Here is a 22,539-nt window from a genome sequence, read left to right on the forward strand (position 1 = left end):
AGTGCGGTGCACCGACGTTGCCCCGATTGCCGGATAACCCGGATTAAAGGACGCTTGGCCAACGTGTGCGAAACCCACCCAAGGCACAACCAGCTGCAGCAAAACTTTGACCGCAGCAACCAGCGTTTTCACAGACCGTATGCTTTTCGATGGCTTGATCCTTTTGACAAAAAGTATGGAGCACCGCGGCACTGGGACCGCTACTTGAAATCTTTTGAGAAATAACGTATTTATCCCAAGCGTCTGGTTGTCGCGCCACCGACTTTAGGCATTATTCATTGAAGGGTTTTGTATTTGAAACGCTTAAACATTGCAAACAAAATAATAAATATTTGAAATCAAGTGTGCAAGAACAGCAAGCATATAATGCGTTGAGTGGTGTTTGGCTTACTAGGCAACTTTTTCAATTAGTATATTTGCAGCACACTTTTCCATTAGCGCCATAAACCTTTTTTATACAAAAACAGAAACTCAGTTTAAAATTAGGCACAGTGTAAGAAAACAAACTCAGGTAAACCAACTAAACAGTCAGCAGATAAGAAGATACTTTTGTTCTTTTTCCCGCCAACACTAATCAAAGGAATTTAATTTAAGGGAGGATGTCCATCACAGCATAACAACCAGTTTGCATTCTGTGGCAGTGCACACGCTTTTTTTCCAAAGAAGTTGTGCACATCTGAATTGGTAAATTGAATTTGGTAAACGCTTAAACTACGAAAAAAAGCCAAATTGTGGTAGGATTTCCAACCCAAGGTGTGCAAAAACATAATTGCACACCTACCACCTCAAAACTTGGTACTGCACACCAGATATGTCAGCCCAAAGTGCCATGAAATGCAGAACTGGCATCACAGTTTACTGAAGAACATAAATTTAGCTTACAACCCACAAACTTTAATAAACTGATGCCAGTGCAATGTTAGCCAAATAGAGAAAACTTGCTTTCATAATTTAATTAATTTCACAGTATACCTGAAACAAATATTGCAAAATAAATTATTTCCAAAAAGCACTGACCAATATCCAAGAGTTGCCCGGCCAAAACACAACAATAAATGAATAACGAGTTCGAAAAACAGAACAATAAAAAATACTACAAAATTATGTCTGAATTTAAAGATTTCTGCGGCGTTTCAGATTCTTCTTCCTGTTGAATAATAAGAATTCTTCCGTCCTGCTTTTTAATAACAATTTCTCCACTTTCCTAAAAAAATAGCTGCATTGAATAACAATTCCTAAACATTTGAGGTTTTATTTACTTGGAATCATCAAAATGACAAAAGTCTAATACATTAGGTCTTCGTTGGGCAACAAATTTTATTGCCAAACATAATTGTGGAAGTAAATCAATTTTTACCAATTACTGCAGCCCTAAATCATGATTATATTGATTTCCAGTTTTGACTTACAATTTTAAAGTCGAAAGTGTGCCACCTTTTTTACTGACAGGCAAAACTCTGTATGCAGATTGTTCTGCAGCTGTGGCCCAAAAATTTATATCCATGGCCTAAATGCATTTTCTGTTGACAGATTTAGGTTGTCTGATGTTGCAGGTAGGGTTGGGCATTTGACCAGTCAAATAAAATCCGGTCAAATATTGGTCAAATACTATACGCACTATCACAATGCAATTGAAAATAAAACTAAACCGTAATTTTACCATTAAATAAATATATGAGCTTTTTGGGTCAAGTACAATGGTTTGTAAAACCAAAACAATTATTTTTGGACTAACAATAAGAATTTTTGCAAGAACATGCCCATCTTGTAAGCAATCAAGTTTATTACCAAAATTTAACAACAAGTAAATGCATCAGTAAAAAAAATAATTTTACTCCAACACAACTCTGAATTTTCTAAATCATCACCAGGGTCCCCTGGAAGCAAGGGATTTGGTTCTTCTAAATTTCTAGGTAGCCTAATATTGTGGTATACCCCAACTAGTGTTTCCTTTTATGACAAATGCAATTCATCATATACATGCATTTATTCTTAACAAAATAAATGTACTTTGCTATTACAAACACTTTGTTATTACCACAGAACATGTGTTTGAATCAGGTAAACCCTACCATTTCATGTTTGAATTCTTTAAAAAAGTTACAATCAAGATTATTAAAAACTCAAATCACTAAAAACAACCCTTAAAAACTTTACATATTTGAATCCAATATGAGTATTTGACCGGTTAAGTAAAGTGCGGTCAATTGACCGTATTTGACCGGTCAATAGACAGGCTTACCAACCCTAGTTGGAGAGTCCTAAAGTTTATCGTCCAGGTGGCAGTACTAATTGATAAGAAATTCCACAAATCTAGTTTGCTAAAAATGTTCACCCAAGTACCTTACACAAATGCCAACTTAAAGACACTGGAGTTGGACAAATGTACTGTAAAGCAAAAAAGTAAACGCCAACATATCAAACAGAATTAGTGCTCTTATTCCTGGTAAATTTGCAATCAACACGTTTTATTTAATGGGCCAAATATGTTGCAGGCAACATATTTTAGCATTAAAAGCTGCAGGTTCACACCCCATTTATTTTTACCCAAAAGTAAGACATGACTTAAGTACCAGTCAAAGCCACAGAAATAATTTATCTATTAAACCTTGAAAAACAAAATAAAAAGCAAATTAGTATTTATACATCCAGTAACTTATGTAAGCAACATAATTTTACAATGCAGTGAAACACAACTGTTAAGTTAAGGTCTAGTCACTTAAAAATAGTGACTTGCATCAAGTCTAACAACATACTAAAGCATTGCACTAAAAGGGTTCATCAAAATATTACCTGCAAAAAGACAAAATCACCAGGCTCCTGGATTTGTTGAAGAATTAGGGATTCTTGTGTGCCTAATTCAATTGTGCGATTCTCAGTACCCTGCAGAAGAAATAGTTAAGCACTAGTACTTTTTGATTTATAGATGAGTTTGAAGGAAACTTACAGCCACATTCTCTGAATGTAACTCGCGAGATAAGCTTTGTTCCTCTTCTGCTTTGTTTACAACGGCCTGTGCGCCAACCTCAAGGTCTGAGAATACAATTAATATTAATAAACATTAGTTGTACAGTGTACACACAACAACCTTGCTTATTTAAATTTACACAACAACCTTGCTTATTTGAATTTTTGACAACTGGAGCAGCTTTTTCAGAATAAATATTGCTTTCCTCTTCAACTGTTGTGTTTTCTTCGCCTTCTGCATGCTAAAAAATATGATCAAATGTTGAAACTTTTATTTTGAGTCTACAAGAAATTTGTTACAGATCAAATACAGTATAACAAATGCAAATGATGAAAATTTAAGTCTAATTCAGAACACTATTATACATCTACAATTTACACATAAAAAATAGATCTTATTTTGGTGGAAAAATAAAAAGACAAGCAAGAACTTACTGTTGGCAGAATAGTAGCTTTAGGCAGCGACCTAAAAACATTGTTACACAGAGACACAATGGTATTTGATTGTTGCAAATTCGTGAAAACGTTCGGTTGTTGTAAATCATCAATAATATTCGTTTGATGCTGCTTGAAATGCTGGTTGAGGGCATACCGGTCTGGGGTGGTGAAGTGACAAAGTCCACACACAAATTGCTCGCCAGTGTGTTTTCGCCGCACATGCGTGTCTAAGCAATGCTTTTGAATTGACCTACAACAGATTAACATAAATGGCTCAATATTTTTTCAAACAGAATTACAAAAACAAATATGTCGGCATGGAAGACGAATTTGAGGTGCCTAGGGTGCTCTGAGCACGCCTAACAGAAACTTGGGGTGATCAGCCTCCCTTAAACAAAGATAATTTTTTGTGAAGTACATGAATTTACCTTAATGCATATGATTTTGACTGTTATAACTGAGTAAATTACGACAGAATTAGTAAACTATCTATTAAATATTATTTTCCATGACTAACAAGACATTTCAACTTTAGCACTACTCCTATACGTTCAGCTCAGCCACCAGAAATCAGAAGCGTTACTGTATTATTTGCATGCCATCTAGCAATTTACATATAGCTGTAGTACAGCGACCCTCACTTACCATGTATTTTTCTCACTTAACATTAATATCCCTCGCTTAACATTAATAGGCGCTTGCCAACAATTTTCAAAGCTCACTGAAAATTTATAAGGCTAGCCACCTTTTAGGTATCAATAAAAGTTAAACGTATTTTACTGCTTATATAAAATCACCATACCGATGGTTTTTGTTACGTCGTAACTAGTGCAAATTTTGGCACCACTGTGGAAGATTAAAGTCAGAATCTATCTCTGCCAGTTTAATTAAAGTTAGGCTCAAAGGACATATTCTTGCCACTCAATGTACTACTTAGTAATTCAACAATCCGTTTGAAGTAAAAGGAAGACACTTTTGTTTCAAATATTTTAAGACAAATCCAATACAACTACTGGATTATATTTAGTTATCTTTTATATAGTGCACACTGCACATTCAAGTAAGTGTATTAAATTAAAAGTATATTAAGCTCATCAGATGTCACTCACTTATAATCACAATATGGACAGCAGTAAGGTTTTTCGTTGGTGTGACGCCTTTTATGTCTTCTTAGTGATGATTTGTCTGGTGTGGAATACTCGCATAGATCACATTTAAATGGCTTTTCCCCTGTGTGAAACAAAAAGAGGCGTCAACCAACATCTGGCAAAGCAAAAGTTATATCAAAGGATGTTTATCACTATGGCAATTATTTTTTGACTTGTCAAAAAAAAAAAAATTTGTCAAAATTAGTTAAAGTCAAAATCGATTAAAAATGTACCTAAATCGTTTACAAACTAAAAAAAACTATAGTCAGCTTTTTGAAAATGTCGCTCAAAAAAAAAGTTTTGAGTTACATTCAACAACATTTTAAAAGTATTGGTATACGCGAGCTGTCAAAATTCACCACATAGGCCTGATTAATCGCATTAGGTTCAGCTTGAACTTCGTTTTTGCATTATATAGTTTTTATCTCTGGTTTGGACAAATTTAATGTCCTTTCTTGCTTTTTTTGCATTCGTTTTCTGTTTACACAACATTCTAAAATAACTAGCGTCTTGTTTTTCTTTGGCATTTTTATAGTTGTTTGTCTTTTTGAAATGACAAAAAGATTAACTAAGCATTTTCTTTAGTTTTGTATAACCCGCAAAAACTACTGATTTGTGTGCGACCGGTAGTCAATAAAACATCAAAAACGTGTGGTTGACGACACCAAGACACTAATGCAGCACTTTAAACAACAATATGTTTTTAATCAATATTTTTTTTGTTTTATGTTTTTGTAATAGGTCAAAATTTTGGTAAAAAAATAATCACCCTAGTTATCACAGAATAAATATTATTTAGGTGCTTTAATTTGTGTGAATGGCTGTAGTCGTGTCCCTCTCCCGCAAATTTTACGTTACTACACCTGAACTGTGCCTTCATTTTTTTGAAATGCCTCATGCAAGTTTCAAGATACAAACCTGTGTGAAGTCGCTTGTGCATATTCAGGGACTCCTTTAGTCTGGTTGAATGGCCACACAGGTCACATACAAAAGGTTTTATATCTCTATGGATTTCCATGTGCTTTTCCAGGTTGCGTTTGTTGGAAAGTTGTTTATTGCACACTCTGAGGAAGATACATAATCAAGTGATAACTGATAAGTATTTACTTTTAATTAACATAGTTTTTCGCTCTGTCAAACTATTTTGTTATCAACTTATCAGTATGAAGTGGTTGGTATTAATAGGACGCACTAGGCTTTGGTGCCATGGTTATTAATTTGTTACCCAACCCGCCTTCCTCTCAGTCTGCGTAGATCAGTTGGTAAAGCAACGCTCCCATTATGGCCGAAATTATGATTTGAACCCCACCACAGGTTAGTTTTCTTCTTAGACTGGCTTTGCTAATTAACTGACTGATTTGGTGTAATGAGATATGAGTGCATTTACCGATAACCCAAAGAATTTGACTTCTTAAAGGCTAGATTACATTCATGTTTTTTTCGCAATGTTGTTGGGGTTTAGGTATATATTGATCACCCAATAGTAATTTTGTTTTCAATTTGGTTACATCAAGTATTTCTATATAACAAAAATCGCATACTGGCATGGAAATACAGGTGAGCTGACATTCTTCTTCAAGTTCCCAGATGAGTCAACACCAGGGCAAACTCGATAGTGTGCTACCATGTTTCTCCTGTGCTTGAAGTAGCGGTTACACCTAAATCGAATACAAAGTACTTACATTTTAGAGGAATACTAAACCAACTGTTCAAATTTAAACTCTATCATATTGCAGAGGCGTAATATTAGTTCTTATTAATTCATATTTTAGTTCTTATTAATTTTGTTAAACTACTTCTGTATCATATCAACAACTTACTTATCACATATCCAGTCTTTGGTCTTGCTGTGGACAAACATATGGGCAGTAAGATCGCTTTTGTTAACACAAGAAAATACACATTGAGAACATTTGTAGGGCTTTTCAATTCCATGTGTGAATAGGTGGTGATACATCTAACAAAAAACAGATTTCAAACAAAAGCAAGGAAAAGTAAAATGACTAATTTGAAAATTACTTTATGGGTGGTGTATCAATATCAGATAATTTCCTGAATCGAATGTTGATTTATATTACAAAGCCCTACTTTACTTAAGTTTCTATGTTTTGCTTAGCACAAGAAAATCTCACCTTAACCCAATGTGGTGCGGTGAATTCACATTGATAACATTTATACTCTTTGTCCAATATGGTATGGCACTTTGTGTGAATAAACAAGGTATCCAAATTGATAAATTTCAAGCCACATCTAAGATATATTTAAAAATTTTGTTAGAAAAATATTTTCAAAATATGTGTTTAAAACAATGCAGTAAGTTACAACAAATAAAGTGTTTCTTGTAGAGGTATGAAAAGCAAAATAACCAACCTTGGACATCTGTGAGTTTTGTAAGCATCAGACTCGGGTGAATCTAATGCAAGATTTTGTTCCATTTCGTTGTTGTCAATGTTAATACAGAAATTGGAAACATCAACCACCTAAACAAAACGTATTCTTTACTAAATCAAATACAAAATTATGCTTACCGTAACTCAATTATTTCTTATTTATTCCAGTAAGGGGCATATATACAAAAATAGTGTAAGTGTTGCCACAAATAAATTGATGAAAGTGATTTGCGCTCACAAGTCACATTTTTGTCTTATATTATTTAGCATTTTTTATATAAACTTCTAAAAACAAATTAGGCATAAAAATGTTACTAGAATACTAGCACTAACTTTTTGCATGCTAGCCTTTCTTTTTCTTGAATGCCCTCTGATTGGTTTAGTTTGTGTTGTAATTTCTCGACTCTTAATTGCACCATGTAAATCCAAAACTTCCTTCACTATCTCAAAGCTCATGTCAAGGACAGGTTGGTTTTGCAGGATCTCTTCTGCACTTGGAAGTGCTAAATAAAAATGATTTAAAGCTAGGATTATATTTGCCGCGATAATCTGGTAGTTTGATGGGATGAGAACTATAGTTGGGATTTAATTTATAGAGGTTCAGACAATGTGGAATTTTAACTGTTACATAGCTTTTAGGCCAGAACTGTTCCACATTTATAAAATATTTGATCAAGAATTTAAAACCAATCATGTAAACAAACACTGTTACTGTCCAAACTTTATATGGTTTGGCGCATTTTAATTAATGGTTTTAATTTTGAGATTGCTATTAAAAGATCTATAAAAACACACAAACAGTTATTTTCCATAGATCTGATAATGGTGAGGCCAACCGAATTGGCATATATTCATGCTAATCACATTTGATTTTCTATCCTACTTGATCTAAGTGTCCCTTTAACGATACTTTTGATCACAGTCTACCGCTTTAAAAGTATGTTACACAAAAAAATTAAACCTAGTACTTTTACATGCCAAACCTATTTGGGAGACCACTTTTGTTGCGCAATACCGAGAAACATCATGTTTAGAAAATTGTTTTTATTTAATTTAACCCAATCCTTTAAAAGTGGACATACTTGTCATAGGAAACACATTGGATTCCATAAAATCTGTCCTGTGGCCAACTCCGACATCAGATTTGTTGTTGATAAGGGTCACTAAAATTTCATTGTCTTCACTGCCATTAATCATGATAACATTGTCATTGTCAACTGAATCCCTATCAGCAGCAACCATGTCATCATCACCGTCACCATCGTCTCCTATCTCTCCACCATCTTCAGTTAATATGATCTTTAAAGGTACAAGAAATGGTTCAAAAAGTTGCTTGCTATGTAATCCGCAATTAATATTCTTAATGAATTAGCATTAAACTGAGAACTCATTTTTGTGATATTGTGAAATTTTAACTTTCCACTACAATGTTTTTATTATTGTTGCACTAAATTAGTTATCATATTTAACTTAATAAATACCAACTAAAAAATGAGATATTTCAGGTTTTAGAAAAAGGTAGGCTTTTCAGGTAAATTTTTCATTAACTATACGTTGACAATTTTTTACAATGGAAAGTGAAGTTGGCCTAGGTCCATATATCTTCCAGTTTAAAAAAAACATTTTTTTTAATCGAATCATTGGGATAAAAACACATCTCATTTAATAAAGTATTAAAACTCATCGCAAAATAAGTGCTTTCACAGTATAATGACACAATTATTTTGGTAAAGTATGCCTGTCATAAGTAAAGTAACTAAAAAATTCTCAAATGAACTAAATGTAATCCTCAGATCAGGTTTAGCACTCTTTCTTAACAAGTAACCCAGAGTTACGACAGAATATCAACCGAACCAAATAATAAAAATGGTAAGGATAGCATAACACTTGTAAACCCAAGGTTGAAAACCACAAACTGAAATTATTATTAAAACAGCCACAGCTTACAAGGTTGTTTAATACTTACAACTTGCTTCTCTGGAATGCTTTCCTCATCATCTGTAGGATGAATGTCCCCAGTGGAGATAATTGCTGTAATTGGCAGGCTGTTTTTAGTCTTTTCTAATGCTTCATCTGTATTTTGTTGTGGCGAGCCAGATATTCTCTTTGGTAGGCTTGAGCCACCAACAACAAAACTTCGTATCATCTCTTCTGACAGCTCAGTAGGTGTGTCTACATCAAATGTCAAATGTTCCATAAAAAATTAAATTGCCATGATACTCAAAACAATAGTAATGTGACACATCTAAGGTAATGAATTAGCAAAGTTGTTATTTTTGACCATATAACTTACACAAATAAAATTGAGAGAAAAAAATGCTTGGTCATTTTTAATTTGTACGATCTGAACCAAAAAAAAGGCCCGAGTTTTGTTACATAAAGCTTACCATTAACCACTTTCATGTTAGAAGCATGGTTCAGTTCACTTGAAATGGTCGTAACAGGAGCAATTGAAATTAAGCTTTGTCCCTGGGTATCATCAAAGTATGGAATTTGCAAATTAATACACCTGTCCAGCGAGTGAAGTGTGGATCCCCCATCTGGCCCTTCTTTGACAACTTCTTGTGGAACGGAAGTAACCTGAAAACAAAAAGTAAATATTGGCTGTCAAAGAATAATGATAAAACTCTGATACATATAGTTGCAGGGTGCAGTTCAGTGGATGACTTAAAAAGGCTTCTGAATGTTTCAGTTACACATAGTTGCAATATTCAAGTAAGATGCACAATATTTAAAAATGTTTTTTAACTTGCATAGTTAAATAGATTTAAATGTATAACTCCAAGCTGGTGCCCCTTGAATACAACATGCCAAAATGTATGGGGAGACAATGACTTACCTATATTAGTTAGACTATAACCCAAAAACTAAAGCCTAAATACTTACTTCAATATTTTCCCCATCTGCAACATTGGAGGATGAAGAAAACAAATATAATGGAATGCTTGTTGGCACAACAGAAACATCAGATCCTTCAACAGAACTTTTTAAAGAGTCTAAAACATTAGACCAAGATTTTAAGATCTAAAATGCTATTTATTTTTGTTCATTGTTGATTGGTGAATGTTAGTGCCTGTATTTAAATGTGTTCAGTAAAATATTAAGATATGCTTATTTTAAAACTCTTTGTATAGTACAAATGTATATAAATGCATTCAAATGTTGATGTCTAAACCCGTTAACTTGGTATCTTGATTTTTCATTCATTTTTTGTTAACATATCACTGATTATTTGTGTTTTTCACAGATTGCAATTGTGATTTAACAGCGTGCTGCGCTATTACACAGGAGCACAGTTTTTTAACTATTTGTGATTATTTTACTTAAAGTATTTTGTTAAAGGTTTTATGTTTCTGCAGACATTTCAACCATATTTGGTTTTGTACCCAACAAGTAAAGGTAGCTTGTGAAGCAGCTAACAACCTAGCCATTTCCATCCAGGCTTGGGTAGTGGGTACAATCATTGTTTCAAGTAAATAAAGGACATGGCTATTTGCCTGAATCGCTTGGATGACATACATCCATATAATTATACATTGTTCAGGATAGAGTTTGATTTCAGGTAGTGATGTTATTTAATTTCCAGTTTTGCATTATTTTTATGTTTTATATGCAAACCAACATAAAACTAAAACACTTTTAGTCATCCCAAACCTGACCATAGTAAGGGTTATATATAGTTTAACATATTATTTTATTTACATAGTACTAAAAAACTTACCAGATGCTGTAATGTTGCTGTATACATGATCAATAGATGATCCTTGTTGAAGATTGTTGACCACCTTTAGATCTCCAGAAATTAGGTCATTTTGACTAATCACAGGAGTGGCAACAATTAGGTCTGTTCTGGATTCATCATTTGTAAATTCCATCACTTTAGATGAGTCATTAATGCACTATTGTAGCTGTGGACCATATATATTTCGTATAAAACACTCCACACACTTGGTAATGTTTAGTGTTCGAGAAAGCAATCCTGTTTATTAATCTAGGATGAATAGTGAAATCTTATTTTCAAGATTGAAAAGAGGCTATCTACCCGACTAACCAAACAGTTTAGTTCACAGTATAAACACTAATGGGTGTATGCATAATATGCATAGTTGCATACCATAATTTAGTTGTGTAAAATAATTATTTTAATAAAGAATGGGTGTGTACCCCAGTCTGGTAAGTATGACGGATCTCACGGGTGTATGGCTGAAAATATAAGGGTGACCGGGTGCAACAAAGGTAAAAAAAATGCACTTCAAATTTCTGGTGGACTTTATGATTTTCTGATGCACTCTGTATTGCATATTTTCCACTGCAAACGTATGCTGCACAAGGGTATTAGATATTTGGGTTGCACTTCTAAAAAGTTGAAAAAAAATCTTGGTGCACTTGCCATACTTTCCAGTGGTGTGTACCTGCTACTGAATGCAGCCTGGATTTCAAGGAAGTGGCCATTTGCCGGTTCGCTTGAGTATATGCATACAACCATTGGAAATTATACATTGATTGGGTTTAGGGTTGAGGTAAGCATTTGGGTTGATGTGGTGGAATCATTAAATTCAATTGCCTGAGTTTAGTATTATTGCCATGATTAACTGCCTCATTCAGCTGACATAGCAACTTGCCCTGATTTAACTTCCAAGGGTGTCAAACAATGATTACACAATTAAAAAAGTTGTTCTATAAGAACCCATGCAATATGCATTTTACTTGTTTTATATTTATATGTTGTATAAAAAGGGGGCGCTGGTCTAGAATCTTACCACAACGCACATTATTTGGGTTATGGTGCTGGTTAGCTTTTGAATTGGGGTAGGTCAAGTATTACTATTAAATAATAAATATAACAATACTTGACCCACCCACGCAAACCTGCACCCTAACCCAAATATTGTGCGTTGATATAATAATTGTTTCAACACATAACGAACTTTATTTGGGTTAGGGTGCAGGTTAGCATTTGGAGTTGGGTAGGTTAAGCAATATTACTAATTAATAATATTTGACCAACGCTTACCTGAAAACCGACACCCTAACCCAAATATTGCGTGTTAAAACTATAAGTTGTGTAATACATTTACAATAATACAATTTGACGAGCTTATAAATTAAAAAACAACTTAACGTTTCTATGAAAAACTGTATTTATCATTCACTGTAGCAGAGCGTGACTTTATACAACCAGTAGGCGACGCTGTTCGAATAAATTACTCTCACTATTGTCGTTGGTTTTATTAAATTCAAAGGTTAATATTAATATAGGTAAGACAGGATTGAAAATAACCCATTTAAACCCGCTGTAACAGTGTATCTTATAAACAAAAAATCGTGTCACGTCTTTACTATTAACCATTCCAAAACCTTTTATTCTGCGCTGCGTTTCACCTATTAAAACTTCATGCGGCAATTTATATTTTATTATATAGTAATATAAAGATCATTTTGTGTTAAATTTGTGAACGCCTGTGTGAGCCAGTCTACCAATCGTGTTTTTTAACATTAAGTTTAGACGAAATTTCAGAAAATTGGTAAAACCAACATCATTCACTTATATCAGTAGTTTCCAACTGGGTGTCATTTTTATAGCTCAAATGCGCTTAGAACAGAGGCGCACAAAACAGGTTTGAATCTTCCAAATAAATTTAACTATCTGTTGAATGTCTTTTTTGATGTTACTTTGCCAAATAGGTATATATAATCATGGATAAAGAGGTACAATTCTTTAAACGCTGATCTCCAATTGTATTGTACTTTTTGTCTTCTTTTTGAGGGATGAAATAATAAACGAAATTGCGTGGTGTTCTTAATTACTTTTGTACGGCGCCGCATCGAAACATAATTTTGTGACGTGACGTTTTAAAGTTACTTCGTAAAATCACATTTGTCCAAACTGCGGCCGTTTGGGAGCACGTGTGGACTACTTTTTAGCTCAAGCACAACATTTAAAAAACTGCGTACGTGGTACCAAAATTGAGGGAACACCGATGACAACTCTATGGGCATGTCGCTCTATATTTATTCTATTTTAGTTGCATTGATGGGTGAAATACAACGCTTTTGCTTTGGAGCCGCACTCGGGACACGACGTTTTTGATAAATTTGGAGAGAGTCGGGCTTGAGTCGCTTGCAACCATAAATTTAAGTTGTGTTGATGTAATGATGCGCTTACTGGGTATCGAATTTGTCGTTCGAATGTTGGTCTTTCATTTTCGAACGTTTTGGAAAAGGTCTGCTCTGTGTTTAATATTTTTCCATAAGCTGTAATTCTAGATCACAACATGTGATGCACAGTTAAATATGTTTATTCGTAATAATTTTACAAGTCGGTTGTACTGTCATAAAGAATGATACTCGATTGTAACGAAAATACAGATTTACAAATACGAAAAAGCGAAAAGAAATCAAGATATATTGTGCTTGCATGAAGTAAGGTCGTCAAAACACTTAAGAACCCTTATGGCCATAAAAAGGGACAGTAATGTACAATTGCAATATGGATGTTTGATCAATCGCGTGAAATTTTAGCTTTGCATAAAGTAGCAGTGTTAACAGGTAGGTTTGTTATTTGATAAATCATCTAAGTACAAATTCGTTTTACAAATACAAAGTAATATATCAGCACCAAGTCAAGCTCCATTTCAGTCTAAGGTCATAACCATCACAAGCCAAGTTTTGTCTGAATGACTTAAGCAAGCCTTTGGTCCAGCTGATTTAAATTACAGTAATGCAATCTAAAATCGTGGACCTTGAACAGCATAACACCAAAAAAGGAAACAATTATAACGCAAACAGCTTTGAAGTGAATCATAGTAATCCGCTTTAAAAAATTGCGAGTTTCAGGCGGGGAATAAGAGTTAAAATGCACCAGTTGGCGAAACAGTTATTCTCTCTATTTATTGAATAATATATTTTCATTTCCAAACCTTAAATTAAAAAAAAAATGATTTGATTTAAAATAATTTATTTCATTTTCTTAGAAACGTTAATTTTCAGGCTTTGCCCTAACGGTTAATTAGGCTTTGTCCTTACAGTGTAAAATGCGCATAATAACACTTGCAAAATTGTCGAACAACATATTTAAAAAAATACTTGGAAGAGCATAATACTTCACTAAAGATTTAAAATTAGGTGTTCGACTAGCGTAATTGGATCTAAGTATACTATTCGTTATTAAAATAACACTCTTTCATGTACAAGCAAATGTAAAATCTTTTTCTGGTCATGTAAGAAACTATATATTAAATTGAAGAGAAAATTAATAAAAAAGATATTATAAAAGTTACAAATTATGAAAATCACGAATGTGAGCATAAAATAGAGTCTAACAAAAAATACTTATCTAAAGCCTAAGTGCATGAGATAAGGCATGTTGAGAAATCACGTAAATTATAAAAGGAAATCCCTATATACGTCATGTCATGGCGAGGCACAATGTAACACTGCAAAGTCAACAGTTTAAGGTACATTTGAACGTAACACAAATTACAAGATAACAATATGACATGGCTACGGTAAACGCAGTTACAATAATAGTCCTCATTCATTTTGAAAAATCTTTACAGTCTTAAATTGGATGAAAGGTACTCACGGTCGCTATTCCATGCCTCACACCGGCACACATTCCCTTTACACAAAAGGTGTATTAGTGTAGAGCAGTGGTTCCCGACGGGAGCCGTGGTACGCTGGGGTGCCAAGATACTATAAAAATTTACCTGGATTTCTAGTTTAGCTTTTTGTAAGCTTTTTGATATTCAGTAATGTGATTTTTATTCGGTCTATTGTGACATTTTACTAAAGCACATGGCAAAAATGCTACCAAGGGTGCCACGAACTAAGCATAGTTTATATAGGGGCCGTACGCTCATAAAGTTCGAGTACCAATGGTATCTGAATCGAAAAGTAAATTACAGAAAGCGTATTGGACGCTAGAGTTTACAGGCTTTACCGCATGCCGTGATTATCGCCGGCGACGCAGCAATGCAATCCAAGCGACCGATCAGTGATATTGGCAGATTGCAGACGCGCCATAACACACAGAATGACGAAAAACACATTTCGGGATTCGACTACTCTTATTGGTTGGGGCAGGTTAGGCAAACCCTCAAAGCGGTTTCATCCGGGTACGTTATTGCGTCGCCGGCGTCGAGTGGTCCATTAAAGGCTTTCGTTCGTCGCTTTCCGAATCTTCGCTCCTTGACTTGCGTGTACAGTGCCTCCATAGCCTCTGCAGCAGTCGCAGGCCCAGCTAAAGGCAAAATATAACGTCGGGCGTTAACTAGGGACAGCTTGTTTGTCCTCTGCGACAGTTAAAGAATCCATTTTAAAGGCCTTTTTAGGAGACACGAGGAGTTGCAGTGACGACAGGGGTCAGAAATCCAAAAAGGGGGTGTCCCGAATTGTCAACAAAGGAAATTCCCTTATTTTCCGTCACGTTAATATATAATGACGTCATAAAATAGTGACGGGTATGACGTCATAAAAACATTTATTTTAATGACGTTAAAAATAGGAAAAAACTATAATCAGAAAGAGCCAATGAACATTCAGAAAAAGCGAACCTTATGATGCAAAGAGAACACGTGCGTACTCGACACTTCTGGCGGGTGCCAGCTGCGAAACCGCTTAGTGTGTAATCGTTACCTTTAGGCGAAAAACTAAACCACGACAGTAAAATATGTGTGAATAATTTTAGTAGAATCATAATTCGACTTTCAGAAGCGCAGTTTGCTAAGTTTCATGCAAAGGACTACGCTAAATTACAAGCACATCTTTCGCCAACTGCAATACTTAACGAAGATTGTTTTTCCCAGGTGTTATTATGCCACGATTAGAGCAACATCTGCGCGGACTGTGTGCCAAGTCAGCTAAAATATAAGCTGCGGTTGATGGAAAATAAGTTGTGTCAATTGCACACTAAACAAGCGCTCTTAAAATGTGCATTTCGAGGAAAAAATGGCGACTTTTAAACGCGCACGACAGACATATCTGCTTCAGTTAAAAAATGCCATTCCATCAAATATTTCTGCAGACAGCGAACCGCGAGGAACATTAGCTGCGCCTAACCTCACGTTTTTAGAGAGAAAAAATAAAGGTTTGACTTGGCGTTATCAATTTTCCTCGAACACACAGTTGCTATTAGCGGACCTGAACGTATAACTAAAAACAAAAATTATCCTGCGTTAACGGTCGACCGCTGTGCAAACAAGAGACGAAAAACGCCGGTTTGTGCTTGTGGTTTCGCATTAGCATAAGACGCGAGACCCAATTGCATCAAAAAAAGCTAAATCCTGACAAATCGACAAAATCACTTACAAATAGGAGAGTCCGAACCCCTAAAACACCGTGTGCTAGTGAAAATTTTCCAGCACTAAACTAGTCAAAAAAATACGTACATCACCATGGCAGTTTACCTTATATGCTTAGATGTTGTGCTATTTTTGTAAACTTTTGACAGGCGTAAGCGCTTTTATTTCTACCACATATTTTCAGAAAAAAGAGCGGAAAAAAAGAAGAAAAAAATTACCAGGGTTAGGCAGAGAACCGAACAAGCACTGCAAGCGCCCTGAAAGGACATGGACTCGACCAGCACCCCTCCAAGCGTCGGCCCAGCAATGTCGCCCACCGAGAAGGCCATGTTCCACAGGCCAGATACCAGGCCGTACTGGGCAAGCACCGATTCATGCAGCTTAAGTTCACTGAAATCGAGAAAGCAAAGGTTCATATACACAGGCCGGAAATTGTAGCAATTATCGAAGGCAACTTCTTAAAACACACTTGTATTTTACCCATTTTACTAAACGTGGTCATGTTGTTTCAGGTAAATGTTTGTGGCAAGCCGAATTTACTGAAAATGTGTTGCGGTAAAGGCCCCCATAATTAGGATAAGATGGATTGGTTCTGTTAGGCACATTGAATGGCACGAGACCACTATTTTCAACATAAATCTTGCAATACAAACTAAGATTTAAAGTAGTTTTATAAATGCATAACCTGCTTCGAGCGAAATATTACCCAAATATGTGTTGGTCGATTTGCAACTTATTGACAGGCGAGAGATTCGCTCTTGTTCAAACAAAAACGCAACGAGAAACATGCCATTCACATGCGTTTCAAGAACTTTGCAAGCCGCAAACGAGAGCAGCGGATTTGTGACAAAGGGCCCAGTCATGATAAGAGCACTGCATTCTCGCTACAGTCCAGCAATGATAATTTAATATAAAATAATGGACTGCATTTGGACGATGCAAAATACTCCAAATAAACCCGCTTTTTTTCTACCACTTATTATTTCCAAATCGCAAGTTGCACATATAATATATTCATCGGGAAAATAAAGCAGGCCAGTGTCAACTGGTCATGGGTTGAATGGAGGACAAAGTCATAACTAACAAATGCAGTCGGTAAACAAGGACAACCCATTAAGTAGTGTGCTGTATGTCGCATATGTTTTGGCAACAAGTATAGCCATGTCGCATTCTAGCACAATGCTTGGGCCGAGCAATAAAGCAATAAAAGATTTCACACGGATGTCCGCCCGCGAGGCCGCCACCCACGGACACGGTTTAGTTATTATCAAGCTATAACGGAGACTCATTAACACACACGGTGCTTTGATGTACCAGTGCGGGAAAATTTGCTCGATCAGCGGTACGATGTGCGCACGCGCGGTGCAACTGACACGCTCGATTTCGTAACTGGCGATTTGTTCCGTCAGCAAAACTTGCACAAGGTAGAATCTGAAATTAAAACTGTGACGCGGCGTGCTTGGGTGGGGCGAAGGTGAACACGATTGCGAAACGTGAATACGACTATTTCGAAAGCGTACCACGATTATTGGAATTTTCAAGAGGCATTGGGGTATGTTTCGCAATAGAGAAATAAATGAGCTTGGTATGTGTTTCCACAACAGAATCTTGCCCTCCATCAGAACACATAATGCCACTGATAAAAGTTCCAAAATTTAATAATAGCTTAAGAAGCGCACCGCTTCGAACAAAAATCAGTCAGCAAGGTCTTAAACTTTTAATGTAAATATGCATTTCGCCATATAAATAAATGGCACAATCAGTTTCTCCTAATTCGAATGAATCTATATAGTTTATCTCATGAATTCATTCGAGATTTTGCGATGACGTCGTATACCAGCCGACGACAAAAACGCCACACTTGTTACTTAACGGCATTTTATCGTTAATTTATTTTTTAAATGAACTTTCTAAACGAGTTTATGTCACTAAAATTGAAGCAAGTGCTTCATTTGGGGCACGGTCTCACCAAACTACGGCAATCGGTTAATATTATTAGCACTTTATTAACAGTGTTTGTCAGATGCAAATCAACGATAAACTTGAAAAACAAATTTATAAAGATTTTTGGAAACTATTTTTTGTTTTCTTCGTTTAATAATAATTAAGATAACGAAGCTGGACACAAAATTTCACATCCGTTCCGCGATTTTCAATCTTTACAATTATGCATCCGTTTATATGAAAAAAATTACGGCGACCCTCGATTTAGAAGGGCACTCAGGAATACGCCCGGTCTTGGTCGCTGTTCGTTAAACGAGCTTAACGGGCCCTTACTTTGCCGCGAGCAGCATCTCATTGTAGGTCGGCATCAGAGCAGCGCCGCAAAACGATCCGTTCACTATCGCGGCAACGAAGAGCAGCCAGAGCTTTTGGTGGCCCCAGCCAAGCAGCGTTTTGAAGAACTGTACCGGGCCGACAAGTGCCATTCCGACCGCCATCCCGGCCATTCCCGCTTCCATCAGGTAAGAGTTGCGCCTGCCAAACAATCAAACTTAAACAACATCGCTTTCGTGTTATGTTTGGGCTTTATATCTGTCGGTCTAAGGCAGTGTTTCTCAAACTTTTTTCGCGGCGACACAAGTATTAAGTGAGGTATAACAGCAAAGCTTTGGCGAACCAATTCTCTTCGTTAAACTTTTCAATCGACTAAAAATAAGTCACTAGCAGAACTAATTTGGTTCAAATCTGATTTAGGACCAATCTCAATTATTCTAACGAAATAATATACTGCAGTGGGCGACCCAAAAAATTAAACAGCAACCCAATTTGGGTCGCGACCCACTGGTTGAGAAACACTGTTCTAAGGTGAACAGAAAATGCTGAACTAAATTAGGTCTAGGTGTCATAACGAGGGTAAAATCGAATCTAAATTAGTCTATTTTTTTTAATTGTGCTACAAGGGCGTATCCAGAAATCTAAAAAGGGCGGGGGTACGAATTTTTAACTTAGTGGACTCCCCGTTTTTCCGTCTGACGTTAATAGCGTCATAAAATAGTCACGGGTATGAAGTCATAAAATGGTGATTGTAATGACGCCATAATTAAATAAAACGCAAATCAAAAACCGTCCATTAACGTCCAGCAAAAGCGAAATTTTAGACGCAAAGCGAACACGTGCGTCGTCAACAATACTGCCAGGTGGCAGCTGCAAAACCGCTCCATGCAATCGTTAACTTTAGGCGAGAAAGTAGACCTAGACCTTGAAATATGTGTGATTTATTTCGGTAGATCCATGTACGGGACTAGCTAAATTACAAGAACGTCTGTCGCCACCTGCAAAGGAACATCAGCTGCGCCCAACTCAACGTTTTTAGCGAGAAATTACGAAAACCGCTTGATTTATTGTTTTTAACTGTCAAACACACTTGCTAAACAGCCAACCAGAACAAATAAAGATAGAGAAAAAATCCTGCGTTTACTGTCGACCAGACAAGAAACGAAAAACGGCGTTTTGCATTTGATTTCGGTTTCGCATTAGCGACGCGTGACCTAATTACATTAAAAACATTGCCGCTTAGGACGATGAGACAAAAACGATAATATCACTAACGAGAGGGGGGCTGGATACGCCACTGATGTGCTAGAACGTACGGGCCCAATGTGGTCGCATTTGCTTTTGATAACTTCCCATACTTGAACTTTTCCCTGTGAGATTATCGCTCTACTTAAGAAAAAGTTCATTAAAAGAGAACCAGTTAAACGCAATTGTTTATTCGGAATGGTTTAATCAGATTTATAACACATTGCAAAAGCGGCCAACATGCACAAAAATATGTATAAAAATAAAATCTGTAATTGTTCTAAACTTGGTCAGTTTGTCGATATATTATTGTCTCATAACTTCTAAGTTATTGGCCTTTGTAACAGATGTGATAAAAGTCTGAATTGTGTGTTCACCTAAAAGTTTTAAGGACCTTAAAAACAACGAGATATTTTTTATTTTTAAAGGTCATACTTATAACTACCCTTACCATTTGTCAGCTACAAATCCCCAGATAGGGGTCATTCCAGCGTAAAATACACTGCTTACAAGGAACACAACACCAATCATCACTGGATCCAATTGAAACTTAATTAAAACAAAATATGAGTTTTTATTTTTTCAAGTTACCATTCATAATGATCTAACTATTATAAAAAAACTCTCCACCCTTGCAGAAAGTATACGTTTTTACATCACCACTTATGGCTTGTTACAAAATAACAGTATATTAAAATGAGGCAACTAGCCTTAAGTCCCAGTGGTATAAACATGAAACTAAAATTAACCAGACGATAAATACAATACCAATAATAAATTTCTTAAAAGAGCCACTTGGCAACAGGTTTTCATAGGATGCATGGTCAAGCTAAGATTTTATTTTTGGCCTGGTCACCTTTATTTATGAAACACTTACCTCTTCAAACAAGTATTCGGACATGTTAGCAGTGATAAAGCTGTTCACAGTGAACACAGCTACAATAATCAAAAACGCAATGCAGGCACTGGAGTGACGCAACAAATAGATTGGCCAAACTGATGCTGATGAATTTTCCACTATTAAAAGAGAAATTATAACAAAGATTAACAAATGGGGAGTTAAACATATGTACAAGCGGTTGTGAATAAATTAAAACAAATAAAAAATTATAAAAAAATACACATATTTAAATCATATAAATTTATATGTACCAGGAACATGTGGAAGAAATTTCCAGCACATTATCAACAGGAGTACTTGTACAGCACCTAGTACCATAAATGGGGTGATATAACCACCAGCCTGGAGTAAAAAGAAAACAGTTCGTTGAGAAAATGTCTGTTAAATTTTAGAAATAACTCAAAATTTTTTGATGTAAATGTTTGTTAAAAAACAACACTTACTTCATACAAAGTACCTCCAATTAAAGGACCAACCATACCCCCTACACCAACAAGGGCCTCCGAAAGACTTAGCACTGTGATTGCACGATCGTTAAACTCTTGGAAAACAATTGCAAACATTGCAGTAAAGGCAGTGTTACTGCCAAATCCCATCAGGGACCGTGAAGCGATACTCAGCACGAAAAACGGTGTTGGAGCCATTTTATCAAGAAATCTATACACATAAGATATACATTTTTGATTAGATATAAAATTTTATGGAAATAAAATTTATGACTTATCATCAATTCTAGTCAAATGCATTCAGTTTTGTTTTATATAGCAATGATATAACATCCATATTGTACTTTTACAGTTTTATATAATATCTTACCCAAAACATATGAGAGACCCTGCATTCCAAAACATACCAGCAAGCACACAAAACTTTGCTCCAACGCGAACAAGCTAAAGAAATATTTAATATTTTCACCACCTTTATAAATGTTTTACATTTTATGTTACATCAGCAAATTAAATCAATCTTAACTCACCACACTTCCAATAACTAATGATGCCACGATTCCGCTAATTGAAAATGAAGAAAAAATTAATCCAATTTGCATTGGGGTAAGGCCTTTGTCAGCAGCCTGAATATAAACAATTATTATTATTCAAGCCAATCAAGTGTTGTTACTATAATTTTGCATGTGTACTACCTACCACAACAGGATAAAAAGGAGCGATAGCTGAATATCCCATGATATCATTAAGTGATAGCAAAACCAAAGACAAAAATACTTTAAATTGTCTTTTTGTATATCCACAGATGAGTTTTTCTTTCTTTTCAGGTAAATCTTCATCATAAACCTGAAAATTTCAAGATGGAAAATAACAACCATGGGTTTCGCATATATATAAAATGTACTTTACCGTATGTGCACAGTCATCATTTGGCTTTACTGTTTCGCTTATTTGTTGGTACTGTTGGCAACCTTCACCATTTATGTTTATTGAACCAACGCTTCCATATCCCTCTGAAGAAGCTTGAAGGCAGCTATGTGTAGGATAACTCTGTGAAAAATTATCATGGTCTCTTTGTTGACTTTGATAATTTTTACGCAACGAGATGGAGTTTGAACGCCGAAATACAGGTGCAATCTTTTCGACTGATGCACTTAAAGAACTGTTACGCTTCTTTTTCTGCTTTGGGATACTAATAGTTACTGATTTTGAAATGTCATCGGGAAATACATCCGCAGATTCGCCGTTTTTGTTATCCTCTGAATTTTGTAAAAGAGGTTCAGCCAAATCATAATCTTTGTTTATTACATCCATGTTTTTTAACAAACTTGGAATTATAAAATGGTGCTATGGCTTTTAGATAAAGATTTGAGCAAATTTAATAATATTCATTTAACACAATCCAGTAATTATCAGAAATGCACA

The 22,539-nt window shown here is 35.5% G+C and overlaps 2 protein-coding genes across 3 annotated transcripts; both read right to left on the minus strand.

Moving 5' to 3' along the window:
- Positions 1–996: 996 nt before the first annotated feature.
- Positions 997–10,834, minus strand: LOC146161273 (uncharacterized). The gene is made up of 17 exons (XM_083384711.1): positions 10,665–10,834; positions 9,830–9,939; positions 9,331–9,523; positions 8,910–9,115; positions 8,026–8,242; positions 7,277–7,446; positions 6,924–7,033; positions 6,686–6,803; positions 6,374–6,510; positions 6,095–6,211; positions 5,472–5,617; positions 4,515–4,635; positions 3,403–3,655; positions 3,116–3,209; positions 2,948–3,033; positions 2,794–2,883; positions 997–1,204 (listed from the first exon to the last, which is right to left on the minus strand). The coding sequence occupies exons 1-17, from the start codon at positions 10,816–10,818 to the stop codon at positions 1,094–1,096; spliced, it is 2,433 nt and encodes an 810-aa protein (XP_083240837.1). The 5' UTR covers positions 10,819–10,834; the 3' UTR covers positions 997–1,093.
- Positions 10,835–13,270: 2,436 nt separating this feature from the next.
- Positions 13,271–22,539, minus strand: LOC146161274 (MFS-type transporter SLC18B1-like). 2 transcript variants are annotated; one of them, XM_083384275.1, is made up of 11 exons: positions 22,024–22,539; positions 21,814–21,960; positions 21,645–21,740; positions 21,485–21,558; positions 21,112–21,325; positions 20,920–21,010; positions 20,645–20,784; positions 20,219–20,316; positions 18,523–18,723; positions 16,464–16,635; positions 13,271–15,185 (listed from the first exon to the last, which is right to left on the minus strand). In XM_083384275.1, the coding sequence occupies exons 1-11, from the start codon at positions 22,426–22,428 to the stop codon at positions 15,066–15,068; spliced, it is 1,758 nt and encodes a 585-aa protein (XP_083240401.1). In that variant the 5' UTR covers positions 22,429–22,539; the 3' UTR covers positions 13,271–15,065. The 2 variants fall into 2 exon arrangements, with proteins under 2 accessions (XP_083240401.1, XP_083240402.1); XM_083384276.1 differs by lacking the exon at positions 16,464–16,635 and having other exon boundaries at positions 18,657–18,723.

The sequence above is a fragment of the Ascidiella aspersa genome, chromosome 3 (genome assembly GCF_963924565.1).
Source record: "Ascidiella aspersa chromosome 3, kaAscAspe10.2, whole genome shotgun sequence".
Classification (NCBI taxonomy): domain Eukaryota; kingdom Metazoa; phylum Chordata; class Ascidiacea; order Phlebobranchia; family Ascidiidae; genus Ascidiella; species Ascidiella aspersa.